The sequence below is a fragment of the Clytia hemisphaerica genome, unplaced genomic scaffold (genome assembly GCF_902728285.1).
Source record: "Clytia hemisphaerica strain Z4C2 unplaced genomic scaffold, Clytia hemisphaerica genome assembly, whole genome shotgun sequence".
Taxonomy (NCBI): domain Eukaryota; kingdom Metazoa; phylum Cnidaria; class Hydrozoa; order Leptothecata; family Clytiidae; genus Clytia; species Clytia hemisphaerica.
In genome coordinates, this window is record NW_027103638.1 from 276,214 (window position 1) to 301,877 (window position 25,664).

At 35.8% G+C, this 25,664-nt stretch overlaps 1 protein-coding gene across 3 annotated transcripts in view; it reads right to left on the reverse strand.

Annotated features, from left to right (window-relative positions):
- Positions 1-489: 489 nt before the first annotated feature.
- The window catches only part of LOC136802741 (uncharacterized), a 30,902-nt gene continuing 5,727 nt past the window's right edge, over positions 490-25,664 (reverse strand). The window contains exons 1-13 of one of the 3 annotated variants that reach the window (XM_067059491.1): positions 15,808-15,931; positions 14,280-14,635; positions 13,547-13,695; positions 12,935-13,094; positions 10,978-11,692; positions 10,191-10,467; positions 9,671-9,887; positions 9,188-9,290; positions 8,491-8,640; positions 7,953-8,218; positions 7,482-7,586; positions 5,080-7,213; positions 490-2,281 (exon numbers count right to left, since the gene is read on the reverse strand). In XM_067059491.1, coding sequence (XP_066915592.1) covers positions 858-2,281; positions 5,080-7,213; positions 7,482-7,586; positions 7,953-8,218; positions 8,491-8,640; positions 9,188-9,290; positions 9,671-9,887; positions 10,191-10,467; positions 10,978-11,692; positions 12,935-13,094; positions 13,547-13,695; positions 14,280-14,635; positions 15,808-15,874 — 6,123 coding nt within the window. In that variant the 5' untranslated portion in view covers positions 15,875-15,931 and the 3' untranslated portion in view covers positions 490-857. Of the gene's footprint in view, positions 2,282-5,079; positions 7,214-7,481; positions 7,587-7,952; positions 8,219-8,490; positions 8,641-9,187; positions 9,291-9,670; positions 9,888-10,190; positions 10,468-10,977; positions 11,693-12,934; positions 13,095-13,546; positions 13,696-14,279; positions 14,636-14,897; positions 14,984-15,807; positions 15,932-25,664 lie in introns of those variants that run through there. The other 2 variants (XM_067059493.1, XM_067059492.1) reach the window with 2 other exon arrangements.

A 25,664-nucleotide genomic window follows, 5' to 3' on the forward strand; every position in this document is an offset into this window, starting at 1 on the left:
TTTAAAAGATTTTTTAAAATACTGTAGCAGCAATAAAACAGTACAGAAAAAAATTAGCGATGCTAGAAGAAATATATAAAACCTCCTTTCTGTATCAATAATTACTACTACTAATAAAAGAACAGCATTAAAGCATAATATATATTTTAAGAAATTTTAAAAAATACCGAAAATAAGATAAAATACTATATATAACAAAAACATTTCTCTTTCTGGTCATGCAATTTGATTTATTCATGGTCTACGGAAGTGTAGATTACGTCAATTTTTCTATCGGAATCACCCGTTTCGAGAGAGGAGACAAATTCCTCTATTCATGATACACACCACTGCGATGTCTTCGACATCACAGACCCAACAACTGATTGGTTGTAAGTGATGTAAAATCAGTCAATACGTCACTTTCAACCAATCAGCTGTTGGGTTCATGATGTAATGAATTCGGTGAAATAAGATCCCACCAACTCCAGAAAAGGTTGTTTCTCGGACCTCTCCTTCGTATACCAATTTTAGAAAACATTGGAATTATTGTCCTATACCAAGTTTTTGTCCTAGGGAAATTAAATTAAAGATATCTTTTCAAGCGGAAAGTTAAATAATTTTGGCAAATAAATAAGTATCAAAATCAAGGCTTCTATGATCTTCAATTTATGAAATGCGTAAGTCATTTTTTCTAACAGAGACACCCGAGAAAAGCCAGGATTTGACCCCAATTTCCTTGTTTGGTCATCGATACCGAAATTTTCACAAGTTTTTGGATATTCACAATAGGATGTAGGGTTATATATAGTGCAATACACTGAACATTGAAAACCCACGTATACTCCCTCTACAAGGTACGCCCAATAAAAAATATTTCAAATGATAATGGAGTCTGTGTCTTCTTCATTTTCTTGGCTCGCTCGCCCAGGCGTTTCACGCATCAATTTATTTTCCCCGCCTTTTTCATCCTCATCGTCGTCGGATTTTATTTGGGGCGTTGCACGCCCTCCTTTCATTTGCGCCCGTTTCAATAGTTCCGGTGATATAACATTTTTCGATTTAGAAGCAGTTTTTCTTGTGATATGAATACGACAAGATTTCAGTTCTTTTTCAACAATACCTAATCGTTCTTTAAATTTATCATGGTCTTTAGTGAGGACCTTATACTCGGCCTCTGTGACGCTGTTCTCTGTGGGACTGGCACTCGAATCTTTGCTCGAATCAAGTATAACAGATTCAGAAATCAAACTAGCTAATGCTCGAACATACTTTGATAATGCTGATTTTTCAAGTTCAATTTTCTCAGCGTACGTATGCAGTTTGTTTAAAGATAGAGCATCTAAAGGTCCACATTGATATAATACTGTGTCCTGTGTAAAAGTCGGCTTCCGTAGAATTAGTTTACTTGGTTTACGTTTGACGGGAGGAGGAACACGTTTCTCACGTTGGTTCTTTAGTATTGTTCTCCGTATACTTTCTTGTTGATGTAGAATCCCTTTAACGTTACGGAAGGTTTCATCAGCATTCTCCTTATCCGGGATGTTGTCAAGCAACTCAAAAGATTGATCTGTGACTCCATCATTGAACACTTGGTCTTCATCGTCGTTCAAATGACTCAACTGTTTCTTCAACTCTGGTAGAGATTCGATATTCAATTCGGTTGGTCTCTTCGCTTGATCTTTAGAAACATCCTCCATCTCCACGCTCTCATCCGGTAACGCTTCTCCTTTGTTCTCATCAGATAATTGCGGCGGCTGCGGCGGTTGTGGTCCATCTCCGTCTTTTTCATCATCTAACATATTCTTAACCATGTTAAAAGCATCTGGATCTTCTTTAACCAGTTTCGAAGCAATCTCTTTCCGCATCGAGATATCTCTCACGATCTCAGAATCCGATCTCGGCTTACCACTGTCGATAGGTAAAGGACCAAAATCGAAATCAGCTGGGTCTTCATCAAGCTCCTTGTTTTGGGTGCCGCTTGTACTACCGCCTGTCAGACGATGATATAAGATACCCATAGAGACAGCAACCATCCACTTATCCGCCGAACCAGCATCCAAGGCTTTCAGATAAACACAACATCGTTTCTCGTTCGAATTCGTGTATTCTAGCTTGAAAGCATGTTTTCCAATACTTTGCTCACTCTCATCTAAAACGACGACCGTCGATAAATCAATCGTTTTGACTGGCTTCGATTTACCGATTTTCGAAATGTAGAACCATCCGTTTTGGATCCAACAAAACCGATCTTTCTCTTTCGAAGATTTTGCCGTCTCGTCAAAATACTCCTTTAGTCGCCCTGGAAAAAAATCAGATCAAAGTAATCATAAAATGGAGCTTTTCAATTAAAGTGAAATTCAATATTTTAAATTGAAGATAATATCTCATATAGTAAGGCGAGACCAATTTAATTTGTTGTTCTACGGGCCCGACCGACCCTATTTTTCCTAAAATCAAAATAATAATAATATCGAATTTCCACTACAATATATTTTACACACTAGTTATTTGTAAGAATTAAACTTGAATAAAGCTGAAAATTAATTCAAGAAATTGAAAAATCATAAATTAAGCATTCTAGATACACTAAAATTTTATTATGATCTTCATCGAAGATAAACAAGCAACATGCTGAATGCACCTACCTAATGATTAACATCAGATGAAAATAAGAAAAAAGTGACAATAATTGTACAAAAATTCAGAATGGAAAAATAAAGCTTGTGCCTTGAATAATGTAAAATGGTAAAAAGGAATTTCCCCAAATACGAAAATCACTTAAACCATTCAGGCCCAAAAAACCTTTAAAGCTGCTTTTGGCCCAAATTTGCCCAAAAATTTTCCTTAAAAATCTGGCTCCGTCACATTTTGGGCATTGTCATTTTGCATCAAAATCCAGAAAAAAATTATGAGTCAACATTGAGAAAAGCTACATTTTCTTATTTGCTTAAAGGGAATTTCCCCAAAATACGAAAATCCGTTTTTTAAGCCGAATAAGAATTTTCCGGGAAAAACCACTTCAGCCATTCTTTAGAGAATCTTGCCCTCCATCTTTGTACAAAAAATCAGAAAAAAGTAATCACAGGATTTTGCACAAAGTCCAAAAAACCCTATTTTTAGGCAGTTTTTGGCCCAAATTTGCCCAAATAAATTTTTTCTCGAAAATCGGACTCCGTCACGTTCTGGGCATTGCCATTTTGCATCATTGTGCAAAAAATCAGAAAAAACTAATTAGCCAATCCTGAGAAAAGCTGGTAACAGACAGACGGACGAACGAACGGACGAACGAACGGACGGACATGGGTTAATTTATAGAACCTCCACCGGGGTACCCGGAGGTAGGTCCAAAAACAAAGTGAATTTTTGATCCAGATACTTTTTGGAAAATTTTCTCGGTACCTTACCAACCCTGATAAATGAAAAATCTATTCTTATTTTGCCGACCGACCGACCCATATTTTTCTAACGATCTGTCCGTAGAACAACAAATTAAATTGGTCTCGCCTAAGTAGCTGGATTCAACAAAATATAGATTTATCAATGAAGACAATAGCTGTTGTTAAATCTGCGTGCATACACAGGAAAAAATTTTCGATTTCCAAGGTTGGAAATTCAATATTTTTGGGTTGGAAATTTTGCTTTTATAATTGAGGTTTGGAAATTTGAGCGATTACCTTAAGCTGATTTGGAAAACGTAAATTACCCATAGGTTTTGTAGAATAAACCAATGCCCTTGAAAAATCAAGTGAAAAAAACTCATGTAGAAATGACAATTTTCCAAGGCTGGTTGGAAAACATGACTTTTTGGGTGGGAAAATTTTATTTTCCAAACAGTTTGGAAATTGAAAAAAGGTCGAAAATCGATGTGAAAATACATATTTTTGTAAATTTGATACCTCGGGTTGAAAAACTAGACTTTTTGGGGTCAGAAATTTGTATTTTCTCCAAAACAGTTTGGAAAACGTTAAAAATCCATGTGGAAATCACACTTTTCTAAGATTGAGAGCCTTTCTTGGAAAACCAGACTTTTTGGATTGGAAATTTGTGTTTCTCCCAAACAGTTTGGAAAACGTTAAAAATCCATGTGGAAATTACATTTTTGTGAAATTGAAACTCTTTCGATTGGAAAACAAATTACATTTTTGGGAAATTGAAACTCTTTCGATTGGAAAACTAGACTTTTTGGGTTGGAAATTTTTGTTTCTCCAAACAGTTTGGAAAACGTTAAAAACCATTGTGGAAATTACATTTTTGTGAAATTGAAACTCTTTCGATTGGAAAACTAGACTTTTTGGGTTGGAAATTTTTGTTTCTCCAAACAGTTTGGAAAACGTTAAAAATCCATATGGAAATTACGTTTTTTCAACCACTGTGCGAACAATAACGTGAGATTGACCGGGTGCCATCGAGCCTAGGCTAGCGAGTGACTGTTCACTAAAACAAAAACCTTGTTTAAGATCTCTTTTTCAGCATCTCTGGCATCACTTTTTGGATTTTGGCTTTTTTCAACCTGAATTTTAAAAAAGTCCAACCTTGTTTAACTTGGATTTTGGCTTTTCTCCAAATGAGTTTTAAAAAATTCCAACATTGTTGAATTTGTATTTTGGCCTTTTTCAACCTGGATTTACGAAAATTCCAACCTTGTTTGGTTTGGATTTTTGCTTTTATACGCCTGAGTTTTTGAAAATTCCAACCTTGTTAAATTTGGATTTTGGCTTTTTTCTAACTGAATTTTAAAAAATTCCAACCTTGTTAAATTTGGATTTTGGCTTTTTTCAACCTGGATTTTTGAAAATTCCAAGCCATGGAAAATGCAAAATTTCCAACCTTGGAGAATGTCCCACATTTCCAGGTTGGATTTTCCATTGGATTTTATCTTTTTTCCAACTAAGAAAACTTGAAATTTCCAACCTTGGAAATCGAAAATTTTTTCTTGTGATAGTGTCCTGGTAGGTTGGTTCCCCCTTGAAAATTGAAAAATATTTTAGTCCCCCTCCTAAGATTTCAAAAAAAAAATTCCCCCCTGAAATTTTTTTATCGTACTAGTACTATTTACTGCTTCTATTCAAGTTATGATGCGAAGACAAGCCTACATACCTGATATAGAATTTGAAGGGTCTGCTGTTTCTTGGTATTTTTCAATCGCTTTGACATCATCATCAACTAACAACATGCTGATCCTCTTGTCTTTCTTTGATGAAAATTCTTTCAATTTTTCAGCACTTCCCAAACGCTTCTTTAACTGCAACGTCACCGAGTGCCTTGGATTCTTCTGTCGTTTCAAGCTACGGCTAGCTTTCTTGATATCACGTGTGAAATTGGATCGTGTGTTTTCATCCGGTGCCACCAAGTAGATTTTATTGGTACCGGAAGTTGTATTTAACGGATCATCTAGTTTTAAAACCAGTTGATTTTTCTCTTTACTTTCGTTACTCTCCTCATCACAAATCTCCACGTTTACAAGCTGTACAATATGTAACGGATACTTATCGCTCTCTCCTTTATATAGTTCAAGAACAGTCTTTCGTAGTACAACCCAACGTTTACTTTTCGTTTGACTCAAATCTGAATTACTCAATTCGAACATAGCACTGCTTAAACGAATTGATTCCTCGGAAAGCGGTTTCAGTTTCGACGCCGAAAGACTCTTTGATAACGGACGTTTACCGTTGGCGCCACCGTCGACTTCCGATCGCGTCGTAGTGCCGGACGAAAATGATGATACGGATAGTTGATCGTTGCTTTGACTGTCAGGTGTATCTACCCGTTCCCTTGACTGTACGTCCATTGAGAGTTGTGAAGCAGTAGCACTTGTATTCTTACTTTGCCCGCCCAGTGAGCCGGTAAGCGATTCGTTGTCCTCTATTATAACGAAAGGATCTGTTAATGATCGGTTCCGTAAGATTTGAAGCTCCTCGTCCTCCTCCGTTACGGAATCTTTGGAGCCAATAGACGTGCGAAGAGAAACAGGTGAAGCGGGAGACGCCGGTGCGTAAAACGTGGAGCCAGAAACGCGTCTCGGTACTTGAGGTGAATTTTCCAACGAGTTTGCTGATTTATGTAGCTGATCAAAACCATCGAAAGCCGCTGTCCATGAATCTAATTCAGATTCATTATCTAAAGCAAAGGTATATTCGTTTGACGGTGCGTCGTTGGATGAAATCTTAAAACTAAATAGTCCGGTGCCTGGGTTCACAAATTCCTCAATCATAGCATTCCGTAGTGGAATTTTAAACAAAGGTTTTGTTGTTTCCGTTTCGTTGGCAAAGCATTGGAAAATCTTTCCGCGGATTCGACAAAACCTGTCCTCATAATATTCATTTCCTTCGTCGTCTTTCAAAAGTTGTTTTAACACGCCTCGTTGGGTTTCTTTTAATACAATGTCTTCCTCTCTCTGTTCTCGAGGAACTTCAAAAGGTTTATTTTTAGCTTTTCGGCCTAACGGGTCTATCGTCCAGCTACGTATTAACGTGAAAGCTTTGCTTCGTCGACGTGGAACTGAACTAGCCGTCGGCGGCGAATCAACAGTGTGTTGGTGCGGTAATGATTTCAATTTGGGCGTATTGTTATGATTCTGTTTCATTTCTTTCGCTAGCTTTTTACGTTTTCCGAGGTTTGGCATTGTTTTACTGGCAGTGTTACGACCGAACGGTGACGGTTCCTTTTCAATGGAACGACTTCGATTACGTAAAGGTAAGTCGCCATCAATGACGTCATCATCTACATCTTCATAATGAATGCGCTCAAAAATATCTTTCCACAAATCACAGTCATCTTTATCGGTTGCTTTCAGTAATAGTTCAACTTGTACGTTGCCTAGCAACAAATGTAGAACAGAAGGGTCGGCACCAGACTCTTCTTTTACTTCTATATCGAGGGCGTTGAAAACTAAAATGGGCGTGGTCGAGTTAATAGCTTCGTAAACTTTGAACCATTTCTCTCTCGTGATAATAACAAACCGTTCGATATGCCTGAACGATTGATTACAAATTTGTAATTCCGTAAGTTTTCCGTTCATATACGAATCCTCGATTTCAGTTTCCGACCACGATGGAGCGTGACGTCGCCGTTGATTGTATTTAAGTAATTGTTCTTTTTCGTTGGGTAGACTGGGTAATGATGGTGTTGCGGAAGGGATCTGGGGCAACATTTTGCTTGGTGATCCCGGTTTGAAATTTTTCAATGGAGGAGGTATTGATAACTCTTCGCGGTCCACGATAGTTGAATAATTCTAAAAAATTTGATAGAAAATAAATTCTTTCAATACTTATTTCACCTTAATCGAACCTAATTGGCGTGGGTTATCTGATAACGGTAAACCTGGTGGTCTTGTAGAGGTTTGCGAATCAGACTAACATTGGCTGATATTACCTCTGTTTTAATTTTTATAATAAAAATTCAAATTCTTTAATAAACATCCTTTCCTCATTTCAACTCGAGTAAACTCGAGTCAGCTTGACTCGTATACATTACAAGATAAGAACAAAAGAACAACTTACCGGGTTTTCACTGTCCTCGTCTGCGGTCTTTAATTTCTTTTCAGGTGTCGTCGGAGGAACATTAATATACGGGAATGATTCTTCGCTTGTGCTTCCTACGTATTTCTATAAAGCATCGAAATAAAGCAATTATAAATTAACAGTTTTATGAAACCATGTTAATATTCAAACGTTAAACTAATTTGAAGCAATTCGTGCACAAGCTACGGTTCAAGTCACAAGGTGGACTGTCAAAATTTCTAAATCGTGCAATGGTTGGTTCCTTTAGCATTCGAATTACACGACGAATTCAATCAACTAAACGATACTCACATGAAACATATTTCTTTTTACGATTCTTAACAACAGTTTAGCAACATTGCTTTATCCAATTACTGAAGGCGATATTGAATAGGCAAAATCTAGAACTCATATTATGACTACTATCCATGTAGGAGAGAGAGTATTTTTTTAACAATTTCTTTCTTTTACCTTAATACAATCGAGCCAGCGTTCTAGATCGCTTTCTTTCTTCGTTCTGAACACAGCATTGGCTTCTCCTTCGAATCTCAACTTGAACATAAAATAATTGGCCGCCACATGTTCAGGATCATTGGGCGTGGTCAGGGCGGCATATTCTAATAGTATGGCCTCTTCAGGGCGTTCTTTAGGATTTTGTTTGTAAGATAAGAAGCGTTTTTCTTTGATGACACACCATCGTTTGTACCAGTGGTTCTTGATGCGCTTGTAGAGATAACCTTTTCGTGAAAATAAAGAAAGATGAAGAAATACAATAATTTCCAAAATTCCCAATTTATTTATGATTATTAGGCTTCGACGGCCAAAATACTTACAAGTTGTATTTTGCAGACTCTAAAATACCCTATATTTTAGGAAATACAAAAGAGTGCTGATGCCAGGGACATCTAGAGTTTGCCTCTCTCAAAATTTTCTTATTATCTCAGACATGATGAGTTATCGAAATTTCAGTGCCCCTTCATGAAATCTGAAATTATTGTTTTTAAATTACCTTGCATCTCAGCATCAATATCTTCTAAACTTGCGGCGCGCGCACGATTCCTACGCGCGGCTTTCTGTGCGGGATGGAGATGCTTATTGCGAGGCTTTACAGCTACAGCTCGTTGCATATCTTGTGACTGTTCACTTTCACTTTCTGCATCTATGAGAAAATGAATTAGGAGCAATTTAATCAAAGATGTAAATGACTGACAAGATCGAATCGAACATTAAGACTACTTGGATAAACACGGCTAAAGTTTTCAAAAAGAGAAACATAAGTAAATAGACGGAAACAGGATAAGATATTCTATATTCCGGTCCTTTTGTTAAGAAGGTCAAGAATCCAGGCCACGAGGAGTGTATCCTATGAATTATACAACTTCCAGAGCGTTTAAGAGTGAATTTAAAAAATAAAGAAGGGAAGTAGTCTTAGGACCTCAACGAAAAAAGTTTTAATAGAAAGATTTGTAAATTTTGAAAGAATCTAGCAGGCCATTTTTCATGCCCTTTAAGCTGCCGGTTGTCGGACGCTGCCCCTCTTGAAATATTGGTAAAAACAGCCTTCTTAGTGGAAAAACAGTTGAAAAAAGTGTCCTTTTTGGCCACCAACGGACGCTGCCTTGCCTTTCTAAGATATGGCCTGTCTAGAGAATTACTGTTCCAAGAAAAAGACGATTTTACGTGGAAAGAAACAAAGTTAAACTTACCAGCTTCTTCCGATTGATTTTCGTTCAAACTTTCGTTGGAATCGAAACTGTCTTCTGAACTGATCATCAATTCTGTACTCGTCTGTGATTTTCTCTCGCTATCCTATAGTAGAAATAAAGAGGGTCAAAAACATACGTGATGAGACCAACTTGTTGATGGATTTATTTATGTGATGATTGGAAAGGAAAAAAAAGGTGTTCGAATCGATACGCCTTGTAGCTAACAGTGTACTATTTCAAAAGGGTTTTACTCTGCTGATTCTAAAGATGAGACTTTAGTACTTAAAGTGCAACAAATATTTTGAATACATTTTGTATTTGCTGACGAAAAAGTTATTGAATAAAGTCAGAGGAAAGTCTTAAAAATAATATCAAATGTATGTTTCTGGATCATGAAAACTTTTAATAAACCACATTAGTACCTAGATCCCATGTTTACAGGAAATACTTTTCCAGGAAATGTGAGAAGAATGTGCTGCTTACCAGTTTGGAAAGAGAGTTGAACTTTTCTTTATTGATAGCCTTTGCAAGGACGTTCAACCAACGAATTTGTTCAGCACGATTCACAGCGGCAAAGTAATAAACTTCAGATGGTTCTTTGAAAATTTTGAACGCAAAACTCCGCCACGCTTCTTCTGCGCGGTCGAGCTGGTAATCTTGAAGTGATAGACTGAGAGAAGGTTCATTTTCTTCAGGTGTTCTATAAACAGAATTACAAAAACTAGATAAGTATAAAATGGCATTTATTTAAAACTTTTTCTGCATGTTTAGTAATGATATCATAAACCTCTTTACCTAGTAAAAATATCATCCGATGCCCACGCTGATAATAGCATTACTTCATTAGATTAAGAAGAAATATTTCCATGAATCACAATTCCTTAAGAAGGTAGAAGAATCTTCATAGTAGAAGATGAGAAAAATGGGGGGGTTCCCCTAGGTGGGGTCCGCCACTTGGTTCGTTCACCACAACGTTATAAAAAAACTTTGTGTTTAACATTACCTGAAGCACAGCAATGATTGATCCCTCACTTTACAATATCGTTTCTGCCACACAGCCAGCATTCTTCTCTGGTGTAAGATCCCACAGTAAGTTGCCGTCAAATCCCTCATAAACTCGACTTCTTTGCTCGATCTTAGGCCCTTTAATACGTTTTTATCCAAAGTGTAGTTCCAGGATTGTCCAGTATCGTCACGTTCCCGACTTTTGTCGAGTTCCGTGTCTGATTTGACGCCGAGAGATTCGGAAGAGTCATTTAAACTTTCATCAGAGTCGGAATCTAAAAACAAGCGAATGTTATGCTTTATTTATGCTTATTGAAACGGTCGGCAGACTCCAGGATGCAAGTGAAATTTTTCAATTTGCGGACCTAGACGGGGGTTCAGTTATTATCAGATTAAGGTTGGAGCTCGAGAGTCACAATATAAGGCCGAAAGCCTTCTTAGGGACATTCGAGTCTTAACTTAGGATCCCGTGGGGATCCTTGTAGGGGCACCGGTAGGGTTGGTAGCTTTGTTAATTAAGATCTGTAAATTACACGCTATAAGTATTTGAAACAACGGCAATTGTCATTTTGAGATAATCTGAAAAGCACTTTCTAAACGAAATAGTAAAACAATATTTGGCTAACTTCAGGGCTCGATTAAAAAATGTGTATACACGGAAGGTCTGAGTGACGAATGACTTGAAAGAAAATTCACAATAAAATCTGGCACTCTTTCGAAAACGTTTGAGCGTTTTAATCTTTCAATAAGTCAAGTAAGAATAATCGTAAGAGAAGATAACAAACCATCATCTTGTTCGAAGCTCTTCTCATTCGCTGTACCCATACCAGCCGCCGGCCTTCTTTTTGGTAAAGGTGGCGCTTCTTTATCTTCCTGTATCATTTCACCAGGAGTGGGTGGTAAATCCATATCATGATATCGTTGAAAAGGCGTGATAGATTCATAAATGGGCGGAGAAGTTGGGCGCGGTGAGCCGATTGGTCCCATAGAAACATACAAGTCCTCTAAATCTTCGGGTGACAAAGCACGCCCGTCCGGTGATAAAATACGCCCATCAGGTGTTTGTATGAGGCCATCGGGAGAAATAACTCGACCTAATTCGGGTGAGGTAACTCGACTGTCGGGTGATTGAACCCGCACTTCAGGTGATATAACTCTTTCCGGAGATTTGACCCGACCTTCTCGTTTGTACTGAGGGATCGAGTTCTCGATAGGGTTTACTTCTCGAATGTAACCAGCGCTTTGATCACGTGGTTCATTGATGGTTGGTCGTTCATACCCAGAATCCTGTTCATAATTGTTTTCGTCACCAGGGAAGCCTGGTAACGATAGATATGGTTTCTCTTCAGTGATCGGTGACGTCAGATGTGACAGTTTGGCTTTTTTGAAAGCATCGTGCCATATTTCGTACTGGTTTTCATCGACAGCTGCCAGAATAATGGAAGGCTCGTTGTGTTGTGTGACACGGAAGACGTGCATATCGTGTGGGTCTTTGATCACCTTTGGGAAAAAGAAATTGATTACGCAAACGTTATAAATATTACTTCTTGCTTCTAACAGACATTCCCTTGGAATTGATACCTATTGGTGAATGGTTATGAAATTTCAAATTTTACCAATTATGTGTAAATGGCATCTGGCGAAGAATGATCACTGAGTGAAAAAGCGAATAAATTTCCTTCGTCGAGACTTCGTCAGGTACATATTTTCTGGCGTCCAACTATCAGTAACGTAAATTTTATTTAAGGCCTGATTGGACACGTTTAGAAAAGGTTTTTGAAATCGTTTTTGTTACCGGTTGGCCCTAAAATTGGAGTCCAAAGATTAACCCTTAACCTACTCTGTATAAGAGTGTATCTCACGTTTATCATTTCGTAGTACCTCTACGGCAATGAATTTTGAAATAAGTCGTAGATACTGGGTTTGTGTACAGAGAATCCTTAACCTTGAGACCTCAGAAAAAGATACACTGCCTTACTTCTGTAATTATCATGTTTACCTAATTATCGCCATGGTGCTCAAACACGATATAAGGAAACATTGATAAAAGACAATTTAGCGAGTTTGATTAGTAGGCCTTCAAATGAGACTGAATGAAACAGACTTAAAGACTAATCCAAAGTTATAAATTATCTTTAATTACATGTGAAAAAAGAGGTCGTAACCAGCCTTAATGAACAGCATTTAATCGTTAAAAAATGTGCCAAAAACCACCACGTAGTAACTTTTTTGTTTAAAATCAATTATAGCTGATTATAGCCCATTTATGTTGTATGAATTTGATGAGGTAAAGTTTCGGACTGTCCAAAAAACTTTCCATTTTTCTGTAGGTTTCAATTGTTGTAATCTCAGCATGGCATAGGCATGGTCGTTCGGGGGGTATTGCACGCATAATTTGTAGTGGGATCGAATCCTTCTAAATACCCTTCCCTCTTTCTGTAAACTTGTGTTTTAGTGATACGTAACTTTATAACTGTTTATGATTAAATTGAGAAACCCTGCATCTTATCATTTGACCCCCAGTTTTTTTGGAAAATCTTGGTACCCCCCCCCCCCCCCCCCCCCCACCTACATAGGCCCCCAGCAAAGTTGGCATCCCCCTATTGAAAAGGGGGAGTACAAACTAATGGCACTGTGCAAATTCCAGTGTCAACAGACGTTCTTAGGAGAAAATTTTAAAATTTCTGTCAATACCAAGCTTGTGGTACAGAACTCTGAGCCTTATTAAAAGGTTGGACTTACCTCATATTTGGTGAGATCTGCAACAAAAGCCGCCGGTTCATTTAAATCATTGAAGAGAAATAATTTCTGATGTTTGATCACACACCATTGTTTTGTGTTGGACGTCACATTCCGTAATAACCCCGAATATGTCGGATGAGGTAAATCAACAATCTTCAACCTGAAAAATATATATCAGTAAAAGATAATTGTATCGGGGATGAATCAAAACAATCAAAATAACTAAACAACATTATCACTACAGTGATTGAGTTCCAAATTCGCAATCAATGAGCTAGGTCGTGTTCTTCTTAGCCAGGAAAAGTCAGGTGATTAAATTTTCAACCAATGAGAAGATTGTACGATTTCAAAATATTCTTTTATTGAAAACACATAATCAATCTGCCAAAAGTGCTCAGATTTTGCCCATTACTGAGGTTAAGCATACCAGGATAATCACGACGACGGACGAAAAATGTAATAGGCTAGTGAAAATACGAAATTTGATTGGTTGAAACTCACTAGCCTGTTAAACTTTCGTTCGTCGTCGTGATTTTACCGATTTACTTAACAGCACTATTATTGACGTCATGCCGTGCCGAGATTTATACCATTAATGTTTACAAGTCTTACCCTTTATATGAGCCTGATCTGGGACTGGGAGGGCTCAACGACCCTTTAGCAATAGCACGATTCAACCTTGGAGGAGGGAAAGGTTTTGATGTATCTTCTTTGTCAGCATTTTCGTTGATAGTTTGGTAAATACCATCTCCACTTTCCTCCTGAAAATCAAAATACAAAACTCATTTAAATGATGAGCCTACAGGTAAAATGCCGCACACATATCTGGCATTAATATCAAAGTAACTTCATTCATTAAAAGAAAAAGTATTTTCTTATTGATCAATACCAGCTACTGGCTTTATGCATCATTGATGCAATTTTTATTTGGATTATGTGAAGAGACAATTCCTCAAAACTAATGTTAAATGAACGTCAATCAAACATCCATAATGTCCAAACAACGTTCGCTTTACGTTCAAACAGCGCTATGTATGGAGAAGTATCTCAAGATGCAAACTACAGTGTTAAATTTAAAGCCAGATTGACAGTAATGTTTTCCGAGGTCTGAACCGCTGCTTCAAAAATGCTGAGCTTGCATAAAGATTTCAGTTATTCAACCAATCATCAAAGCAAAAGATATCGCGTGATGTAACTTAATTGTTCGATTCAACACTTCGATGTTTTCACTTTTTGAGTTTACAATGTTTTGACTGCAAAGTGTCGAATAAGAATTGGAATGAATTGTCTGCGTTTTGAGCCAAATTTTATCGTAATAATAATTAGCTTTCCTTGGATAACATACCTTGTTGCCGTTGGAGACAGCTTCATTATTATTGTTGCTTTTCTCTTCGGTGTTCTTTACTCCGCTTTGTTTTTCTTTGTTGATGTAATCAGTTGGGATGTTCCCATTGAAAAACTCATCTCCTTTAAGATAGATGGGTGACGAGACTGTATTCTCAGTGGGCGGTAAGTCAAGCTGAATAGGCTGTTGGGTGGTTGAGTTTTTACCAGAGCGTGGTGGTAAGGAGGGCGGTTTTAAGATGGAATCAAGCCGCCCAATGAATCCAATGCAATCTTCCTTGGAAGTATCAGTAAGTGGTTCATTGTCGACCAGGTGGTTCAAGAAGATCTTCAGCTCCGGTATAAGTTTGTTGAATTCTGAACGAATAGAAAACATAATAATAGAGAGATAAATGTTTTTTGGGCTAGTGTAAGCAGGGAAAAGTAAAACAGGTCTTTGATTTGTTCAAAGTTTAACCATTGAAAATGCTATCTCTCCAGCTAGCTAGACATATTTCCACGGGTTTAATACAAGAGCCTCAATTCTTCTGTATAGAAACTGTTACTACTCACTAATAGTACTCGAGATTATGTTACCACAACACAGAATAAATAAAAGTTGAATTTTCAAAGATGGTACCTTCAGTCATGAAACACATTTTCGCAAAACAGACATCTCATACGGTTTCATAATATGGTGAATAACCAAGATTTTTTCTAATACTCGACCTTAAAAGTATTTCTCTACAAAAAAGTTATATTAAGGTGGGCTGAACATTCATCTCTTATCTACCAAAAATACTTTAAAAAGAAAAATAGTAGCATTTAACTTAAAATTCTAAAATTACAATGAGGTCATTTTTATTATCTTAGATAAGACATTTAGAAGGCACATATCAATAAGAGAAAGTTTTCGCAACATTTCGTTTAGTTAGAGAGAATCAGAGAGAATGATTAATTCCTTGCTTTTCTGATGAGAAAGTTCGAATGAGATCCATTCAGTCTCAAGTAATAACTCGTGATATATACAGTACAATGTGGGGAATATATTTTCAATTTAAACACATCAGATGTTTTAAGACATCTTTCAAAAGATTAAATCACCCTCAAAAAATATTAGTTTCGTTGAGAATAAAAGTATCTACCGCAAAATATTCAATTTAGATTTTCCCAAAAATATTCAAAATCAGATTTTTGAAAAAAAAAGTCATAAAAAAATATTCATCACTGAAATTTTTTTTATTAAAAATTTTGGAGGATGAGAACCTTTGAAGAGAAAAAACTCGATTCAACCCAGCTCAAGTGAATAACACTTCAACTTATCCAAAAACAATGACCACCAATTTTATTGAAAAGAAATTGTGATAGAAATTTCAATATAATATCAATAGCAAATGTTGATGCTCGTTTTCTAAAATTGTAAAATCGACAGTAAAAGTTTTTAATCAAAGCTTACCAGAAAGCAACTATAAACATCACTGAAAAAAAAACACAGCAATCTAAACAGACAAAATTGGTTATTTTGGACGTAAGAAAAAATAATATATCACCTGTTCCCCCTCTCATATTTCGTGCGTTTTTGAGACATAATCTCAACAAGTTAGTATCCGCAGGCATTATTTACACCATGTCATGTCAGTATTCAAAAAAACTATAATAAACAGTAAATAGAATGCCAAAACAAATTTCTCGTGTATCTATAATGATATGTGCGTAGTAATGCATATAAATGTCCTATTAATGTCAAATGACGTAAAAAGACAATTCTCATGTAGTCATTCATCATTTTCTTTTAATTCTAATGAACTAACTAACGACACTTTCCAAATTAACAGCTATGGAAACATTTGATAATAAGTAAGATATTTCTCTGCCTTAAAATAAGTTAGTGTTCGTTTTAGAAGCTATATGCGTAGCAGAGACTCTTTTACTCTTTTACGCATGAAAATACAACTGAAGAAATTATTCTTACAAATTGCTTGAGAACAAATACTAAAAAACTCTGTGTAGCATTTGAGAATAGTGTTCTTATACGAGACACGAAAGACCGCATGATTTTAAAGCACTACTGCGAGGTCTTTACAGTGTCATTATATCATTATGCAGTTTCTTTATTCAAAACAAAAGCCACTAATTAAAATTTCCATTGGTAAGCAGTCTGAACCGTTCGAAGAAAAACCTCACTGGTTCAATATGCATTGCCTGATCTGAAAGTTCCTTGAAATTTGTTGATTTAGCAAAAATGACTGTGAAAAAAAAATTATTTTTAAAGAATCACCACATATAAACAAAAGTAGACAACTTCATTCGGACGATCAAATTTCAATGAAAAGCTATATAAGCTATTAAACAGTGCATTGGAATTCCCATGGGAATAGATCCTGCTCCTTTTTGGGCAAATCTGTTTTTGTACCATTTTGAATCTGAGTATGTCAAAGGTCTCATTTCTGCTAGTTCGCCTAGTGCCTATAACTTCCACTCTGTAGGTAGATTTATTGATGATTTGTGTGCCTTAAATGACAGAGATGAGTTTCATAATTGCTACAAACAGATTTACCCTAAAGAATTAGATCTCAAAGTTGAGCACCATGGAAACCATGCATCGTTTTTAGATTTAGATATCACCGTTGAAAACAATATTTTTAGATATAAACTTTTTTGATAAGAGAGATGCCTTTCCCTTCTTCATTGTAAGGATGCCACATGCCGACAGTAACATCCCATCGTGCATTTTTTATGGATCCGTCTTTTCAGAAATTTTACGGATAGCACGTAGCACACTCATGTTTGAAGATCTGACTCCTAGAGTCACTGAGCTTTTTTCATTCGAATGCGAAACCAGGGTGCTTCAAACGCTTTCTTGAAGAAGCAAGTTGTCAATGTTTTTCAGGTTTCCTGACTGTTTTTATGAAGTATGGGAAAACCGTCGAAGAATTTTTACATATTTTCAAATTGTGAAATTGTTTCTTTGTATTGTATGTGTATTGTTTTTTTTTTTTTTTTTTAGTTTTTTTTTTTTTTTCTGTCTAAAGAATTAGCATCAGCATCGAGGTATTCATTTCCCTACTTCTTTGCCCTGTGCAGTTCTCCACGTCGCGGCACGCCGAACCGGTTCTCGGCAACTTACGATTCTATTCTTTCAGTTTTTGTGTGTTTTTTTTCTATTTTTATGTAGATTGTGTTTGTTGTAGTGTCTGTTGTTGTCTGTTATTTATTGGAGCTGCTGGTCAGTTCCTTTTTACATGTTTTCCCGAGGCGACTGAGTGTGGGCCCTTAAACACGTGGAAAGTCACTATGCCAGTCACAAGTCTGGGACTCGGGTTTTGTTTTGTTTATGTATCTTTTTTTTTTTTTTTTTTTTTTTTTTTATTTTTTATTATGATGTGTTTTTGCTTTTGTATTTGTCCCCCATTTTGTATGTAATTTGATGAACTTACGGAAGTGTGTTTATCAAAAAAAGTTTTGCAATTCATTTTCTCCACTATTACTTTTCTTCTATCTTTATTTGGATTAGGTTTTTCTTTCACATACCACTATTTAAATTCCCTTTAACTTTTTGCTAAATTACCCTCTGTTTCGGAATGATTAAAAAATAAAAATTACCAAAAAAATCGTAAATACACACAATTAACAAAAATATTCTTAACTTTTTTCGTTTTTATCAGTTTGAGTTATTTATATATCAATACTTTTCTTTTTCTAAAATGACAGATATTACATATCTTCACTATATATTTAAAAAGCACGAGGCGTCATCAACACGATCTCTTCAGCTCAACAGTGTTATATATAACTTAGTTAAAGATACCAGAATCAATAAGATATAGCCTCCTGAGAGAACTCGTGATGGGCCGTGCAAGAACTTGCGACGATAGCACTTACAATGACTTTGTGAAAAGGAGCTTGAAAGGAAGCTGCTAAACCATGCCGTAGACTAGTTAAAGATACCCGAATGAATAGCCTTTCGAAAGCACTCGTGATGGTTCGTGCAACAACCAGGGCGATAATAATCACAATGACTTTAGTAGAAGGGAGCTGATTAACCATGTCGTATACCATTGAAATTATAAAGAGTCAAGAAAAAGTTGTTTAGGCTTCGTCGTGGTTTAAGAAAGATTTATGCTGTATAATATCTTTTGCATGTGCATGATAGTAGATCCATTTCCTGTGAGGGCACTCAGTGTCAAAAACAATGTAGTATTATATTACAAGAAAGGCTTAATTAGGATTAATCACATTGAGTGATAGCTTAAGCAAAGGAAATTAATCTTAATTACCCTATAAACTTACAAACAGTTAGCTAACAAGATACTAAAGGACTACATCTTGAAAGCTGATTGTCATAAAAGAATAAACAAGCTACATGTTGAATCCTGATAGAAAATTATAGAAAATAGAAATATAACATAGTGCCCCCCCCCAGCCAACGATTTTTTTTGGGAGGGTGCCGAGAGATAAGGAGAGTAAAAAGGCGACTCTGATTACTAATTTCAGCGCCCCTTTGCTTTTTCACACCTAAGAATTAGCAGTTTTCAGCAAAAAATTGAAAAAATACCCCAAATTTTTTTGTTCTCTCTTCGCTCGCCTAATTTTTTACAAACATATTTCACTTTCAATAGGGGGCGCCAAAATCTCAATTTTAAAAAATAGATTAAAAAAAAGATGATTTCGGGAATCCAATTTCCAGTATAATCAAGTACATTTTCACACATTTTTTCCATTTTTCAAGTATATTTTCAAAATTTTCAAGTATCTTGGACTAAGAAAAATAAGTATATTCAAGTACATACTCGACTAAAATTTCAAAAACAAAGTAAGCTGAAATAATTGCAATGATTTACCGCGATTTACTGACTTACTATTTCTTTCAATTCTTTCTGGCTAATTAAGATTAGAAAAGTGAAGTGAAAGAGAGTTTTTCAAATTTTTGATCAATCTTGCCCTGAAAAATGGGCCAATTCCAAAAACAATCACGTAAGCAAGCTTTGTTTTACTCATATTAAAAGCTTTTGCGATTTCAGAGTCAGAGAACATATTACTCTGTTCATTGAGTTCTAAACATGAGCGCAATGAAAAGTGTGACATGACTACTTTCAATGCCCATTGAATTTCAGCTGAGTGGACTGCTACTGGTACCGCAATTTCTTGTAGACTTGGCGGAGAAGCTTTTGTTGAAGATGAAGCACTAGATTTCATTGACTCAGATGAAGTTGCCGCAGTTCGAGTTGAAAGTGAAGCAATGTCAAATTCTTTTTTGCATCCTCCTTCTCTTTGACCAACTTGGAATGTTTAGCTGATGTCATGTGGCTCTTTCATGCTGACTCTCCCATGTTTTCAATATTTATGTCTTCATGGCATATCTTACAATTGGCCCAAGTCTCGTCTTTCTTTAGTAGCCATATCTTATATTCCTCTTTTTCTAACCATTTATCTTGAAACTTATTCCTTCCTCTTGGCATTCTAACTATTTATTAATCACTTTTTTCTATCTAAAATCAACATTAGTAGAATTAAATTCAAACAGTAAAGATTCTTTGAAAAGTAAGTGACAGTATAACTATGAAGTGTTAATCTTCAAGCCAGAGACAAACGAATTAATGTTTGTAATTTTGATCGAAAATACAAATAACGCAATGAACTAAAAGGATATTCACAAACAACATAAAGAAAAAGGGTGGTGAGTTATCCCGCGCTGGACACCAATCCAGGATTTGACCTCCGCGGCATCATGAATGATAAAATCAAGTATATTCCAGTACTAGAGATTTTCATTTCCAGTATATACTTGAAAAATAACACTTTTATCCAAATTTCAAGTATAATCAAGTATCAATTCTTTTCTCCAGTATATTCAAGTATTTTCAAGTATTTCCAGTATCGCTGGCCACCCTGTCCCACGTTTGGCACAATTTTGGTCGACCCACTATGCTACTGATTTCTAGCATTTTTTGGCGGACGACTGGGAATATATATTTTCGAAAATTGGGTCCCCTTACATTTTAGGTATTGCCATTTTGCACCAGTGTGCAAAATTTCATGACAAATAGACAAGTACAACTAGAGAAATTCACAAAAAGAAAGTTCTAGCTACCAAAATCAGTTTCATTGAAAATTGAACCATGCTTTAAACCGTGGGTATTCTTATAAATAATGTTTTTGTTGGAAAAAACAAAGATATAAAACGAAAAAATCCAATGAAAATCTGCAAAACCGGTGATTTCCGGCATATTTCTGTCATTCCGAATTTTCCTCAAAATCAGATTCGGTCATTATTTTAGGCATTGCTAATTTACATCTCTGTGCAAAAATTCAGAAAAAAACTAATGACGACATCTCAAGAAGATATAATAAAAATGGTTGTTCTGGCATATTTTTGGCATTTTTGGTTGGAAAGATATGAAAAAATAAACAAGCAAGTGGGAGCGTTTATTAGGCAACTGAGAGTAAAACTCAGTTAATTTTCACACAGTAACAAAGTAACAAATAGAATGACTAATAGAATAGGATAGGATATTTCAAGAAAAAGAAACAAAAAACCAACGTTAAAATTCTATACTGTATTTCATGTGGGCACAATCTTTGCTATACCCCTACTCTAAAAATCCAAGTAGTAAACTTTGTTCACAGTCTACGTTTTGGTTTTTTGTTGCTAGTTTACCACTTGGCAGAGGGAGATTTTATCCCTGCAATTCAGTTTCAGCATGATTGACTGATTTTTGGCAAATCACTAACTAAAACTTTAGCTGACATTTAATACACTATAGAAAATATAAACTGGAGACCCCTTGTTTGTATTTAACCCTATTCATACTAGGCTTTTAGGGGCGGTTCAAAACTAGGGGGGGGCTGTTCCTGTACCACACCTTAATTTTGAAAATTGAAATTTGGCACACAAGATCCTTGTCATATATCAGGTAACTTTTGAAAAAGATTTTTTTGATGACGTCACTTATCATATCATGCCCAAAGTGAGTAAAACCAAAAATTTCATTTGTTCTTGTAAATAGCTATTGTATTCTAACAAAGGCTTTAGAAAAAAGTTCCCTGAATCTAAAATGCTTATTCTATCCTAAATATTCAATAAATTACGGTGTTATGGTTTGTCAGTTTTCGATGTCTAGATCTTGAGATATTTTGGTTTAAACATTGAAAATTATCGATATTTTTTGCAGAGTCAGCAGTTTTTCAGCATATTTACCCACCTTAAAAATGAAATATCTCAAGATTGGAACATCGAAAGTTAACAAACCATACCATTTTCGGATACTACTAATTCAGGGCTATCCTGCTGTGGGAATGATTTTTTCTGAAAATGCTCCCAGAAAATTCTGACGTCATCGGAAAACGCCAAAAACGTAGATTTTTTGCCTTAAAAATGCCATATCTCAGCACCAGGTGGTCGCAACTTAACAAACCCCATTTTCTTTATCAACTTTTCACGCTAAATCCATTTATAGCTCGAGATATTTGATTTTCAGACTTTGAAAAAAGCGTTAGTAAAGGGGGGATTGATAAGTTCTATCGATTAACTAAAAATCGATTCACTCGAAAACTGCAGGAGATTCGAAGGGCAAATTTTTTTGTCAATTCTACACCCTATTAGGAGCATAATATCAAAAATTTGCCCTGATCTAAGGGGTGCCCTACAAAAACTATTTTTAAGGCCTTTTCTGAATCTCAGACGCTGGTCTACTGCCTGATATGATTAGCAAATAATCAGTGTGCTATTTGCTGTGAGCTAGTGTGAGTGACACCATACACTCCAATCAGGTGGCCTCTCATTTTCAAGGAGGGAAGGTAACGTGCCAGGAAACTAAAAGTGCCAGGAAACTAAAAATCCCTCAAAACTTGCTATAATCGATTATGCAAAGCATTTTTGTTTTTTTGACTTCACAAAAGGTTATCTCTGCCAATCTATCCAATATCTCTGCAGTCTATTCAAAAAAAATTGTTGAACTCCTTGTCTGCTCTCAGCTAACAGATCATCTTAGACAGCACAATCTTGAATCAGAACATCGGTGGGAATCAGACCAAAACGATCAATGAATGACAGAGAAATGGAGAAAGGCTATTGACTCACATCAATCTGTTGATTTTTTTATTGATTTTTGTAAAGCTTTTAAAGTGTCTCACATCCAATCTTATTGAAAAGTTGAGTGCTTCTTGTGTCTCAGGAGACTTTTTAAACTTTCTTACAAGCTACTTGTCCAACCGCAAACAATTTAGGTCATTAATGGAGCTCACTCCCAACATGAAAACTTAGAACATGGTGTGCTTCAGGGATCCCTCATTGGTCCCTGCTGCCTCACAGTAAATATCAATGATACTCTACGACTTACACTGTGGGTTTAGGCACAGACACGGTTATCAAAAACATCCAACAAAACACAAATGAATTAGAACACTTTGCCGAGAAAAATTCATTAACAAGGAGAATGTGAAGTTATGATCACGTCGAAAAATCCCTTTCATCAGCCCGCTTCAAAATTTGTCTATCTGCAACAAAAGTATTGAATTGATAAACTCTACAAAATGTATGGGTATAAAAATTGATGACAAATTGAAATGCGATGTCCATGTTCAAAAAGTTACAAAAAGCTTTAGTGTTCAACTCAAAAAGCTATATCAGATGAGAGGAATGCCAAAATCTACCCCCTCTACAATTTATTTTTAAGGCATAATTCCATCAGTTCTTTATGGTAATCCTTATCAGAGCGGCTGGTTTCCTCATTCGTTTGAAGAAGTCAGTGACTGATGTATATGTTTTATCTTCTGCAATAGGAAAGGAATTGCTTACTACTATAAAAAGAGTATAGCTTGCAAAGTGTATAACATCCACAATGGTCTGTGTTCACCACTCTTAGCAGATCTAATTACAAGATCAGTTGCTTGTGATAACAGAAACTACTCATCTAAAATTGACCAAGCACGCTTTCGTTGACTAAAAACGCTCTTTCAAATACAGAGCTGCTATTGTCTGGAGTAATATTCCAAGCTCCATCAGGGAGAAAAATACTTATGATGCCTACAAGGAGGCACTGAAAAATCTGACTGTCTATACATTCTATCTAAACCTTAAATATTTTATTCAACAACTTACTTTAATACATACCTTACTTATTTTTATCTCTAATTATTTATATCATATTATTTAATACATTTATTATTTATTAAATATACCGTAATATTTATTAAAAGTTAGCTTTTATACCTAAACCTATATCTTTATACCTATACCAAAACATGGAACGGCAATTCGACCACCATTTCACCGAACCTCCAAAGTCATTTCATTAACATAACCCTGAATCATAGATAGCAAATAATGTGAATACGCTACTCTCACTACTGTAGGTAGGCTTTCACATCGCAGCGACGAGAAACGCGTAAATGTGATCACGCGCATTCGCGCAAGCATTCGACACATAAAAAATTCTGTTTTTTTCCGGGGTAAATTGTGAGATCTGTTATTGATACTCTGTAACTTTGACATTTCAATCAATCGCGCACGCTAGAAAAAAGTCTCTAGAGAAAAACAACAACACTGGCGTCAAGATGTGAGCAGCATGTTTGTGATTAAATTGTTAATTAACTTCTTCAAATTAGGTACTTTTAAAATGCTTTAAATATATATTGGGTTGTGATTATGGGACGGTGAAAGTTTGATATTGATAAACTTTGAAGTATCAAAACAAATGTGTTGTCAAAGTTATTTAACAGTAAGTGACAATACAGGCTAGATAGAGTTTTTACTGCCAATATATATGGAATTGTATATGATATATTGTATATAATTTTGTATATAGAACCTGATCTGTAAAAGATATTTTATCATTTGTAACACCCCCACTATTTAGATTATTCTATCGTGGACACAAAATAAGGCGGAAACTAAGTAGCACCCTCAGCTTGAGATTGCCCCGTTATTTTTATTCGCCTGTGGGAGAACGCGAGAGCTAATCATTTTTTTCTTGCACGCTCAAGAGGAAAATGAAAGTGATCAATATTCTTCCAAGGAAGAACGTCAAAAAAAAAGACATTGACCAAAAGATGCATTTTGTGGTTGAGAATCGATCCTGTGAAATTTTTGCAATGCATTTTTTTCGGAACGCTTTTTTTAAAAACTCTAATTTTGATCTTTCATGAGGTAAAGAGGTTGCAAAATTTGGGTTAGCAAGGCAAAAATTGCTAAAAAGCTGGTAAATTCGTAATCTTGGAATATCGAAGTTCTATTCTACCTACACTAAATTTCCATCAGGGTGGCATTTATAAGTGCCCAATTGAGTTCATGTCCTCTAAATTAAAGTGTAATTAGACGGCTTCTTGGACTATATATGTGTACTTTTTTTGCCTTAGCATCCCATGCTGAGGCCTTGCTTAAGCCAGACCCAATCAATCAAACTTGTGAAACCAACCAAACAATCGAACTTATTGAACTGCATCGAAGGATTAAAAAGTTCAGTGAAAAAATTTGATTAGTTCTATGATATTAGAAATCCTCATATTAATGGATTAAAACAAAATTTAAAAATGCATGAAACAATTTTTATTTCTTTCATTCAATAATATTGAATACTATCCACTGATCATCCGCGGCACTATCATAAAGCTAGAATCGTCCTCTTTGCTGACAGATTAAAGTTTTTCAACCACGCCGGAGCTCGCAGACGTTCTGCGGGCGTTCTGCAGCCGTTCTCGGCTCAATTCTCACCTCACTTAGCTGTACAGATCACTTTGATGGAAGTTGTTGGAATGTTTACAAGGCTCTTGACAGAAAATCTTTTGTTTTATTGTCAATCAGGGGGGTACATGTTCAGTGTAGTGACCCATGGCTGGTGGGGTGGTGGTTTATCGAAGTTATTTCCATTTAGTACATGGTAGTAAAAAGGGTGGTCCCCTAAAAAAATCCCAGAAAAACTACCATGTACTAAATTGGGTGGTACCAAAGTAAACCTTAATTTTAAAGGATAGTACAATGTAGTATATTCAGCTAGATTTGATCAAACCAAATCGAAAAACTGCCAGTTGTATTATCGTAGTGCACTGTACTGCATGTGCCATAACTAAAATCTTTCTTTCTTCTTTCTTTCATTGTTTATTTTTCTCTTTCTTTTTGTTATGTTTAGAAATTTCAATCTCGAATGTTTGAAATATTGGAATTTCGAATGTTTACATAAATCGGTGCCCTATGTATTTTTGTTATTGTTTTTCATAATGGTAGCCAAAGAATTGGAGAGTATTGAGGGTCGAGACAAACCTGGACAAACTGCACTTATTCAAAACGTAAAATAGTCATTAAATGATTTGGCCAGTTAAGATGAATTGATTGAAATTGGCATTTTTAAGGCCTAAAATACACACTTTTAATGAGTTTTTGAAGTCATTAACAAATGCGAAAAGACGAGAG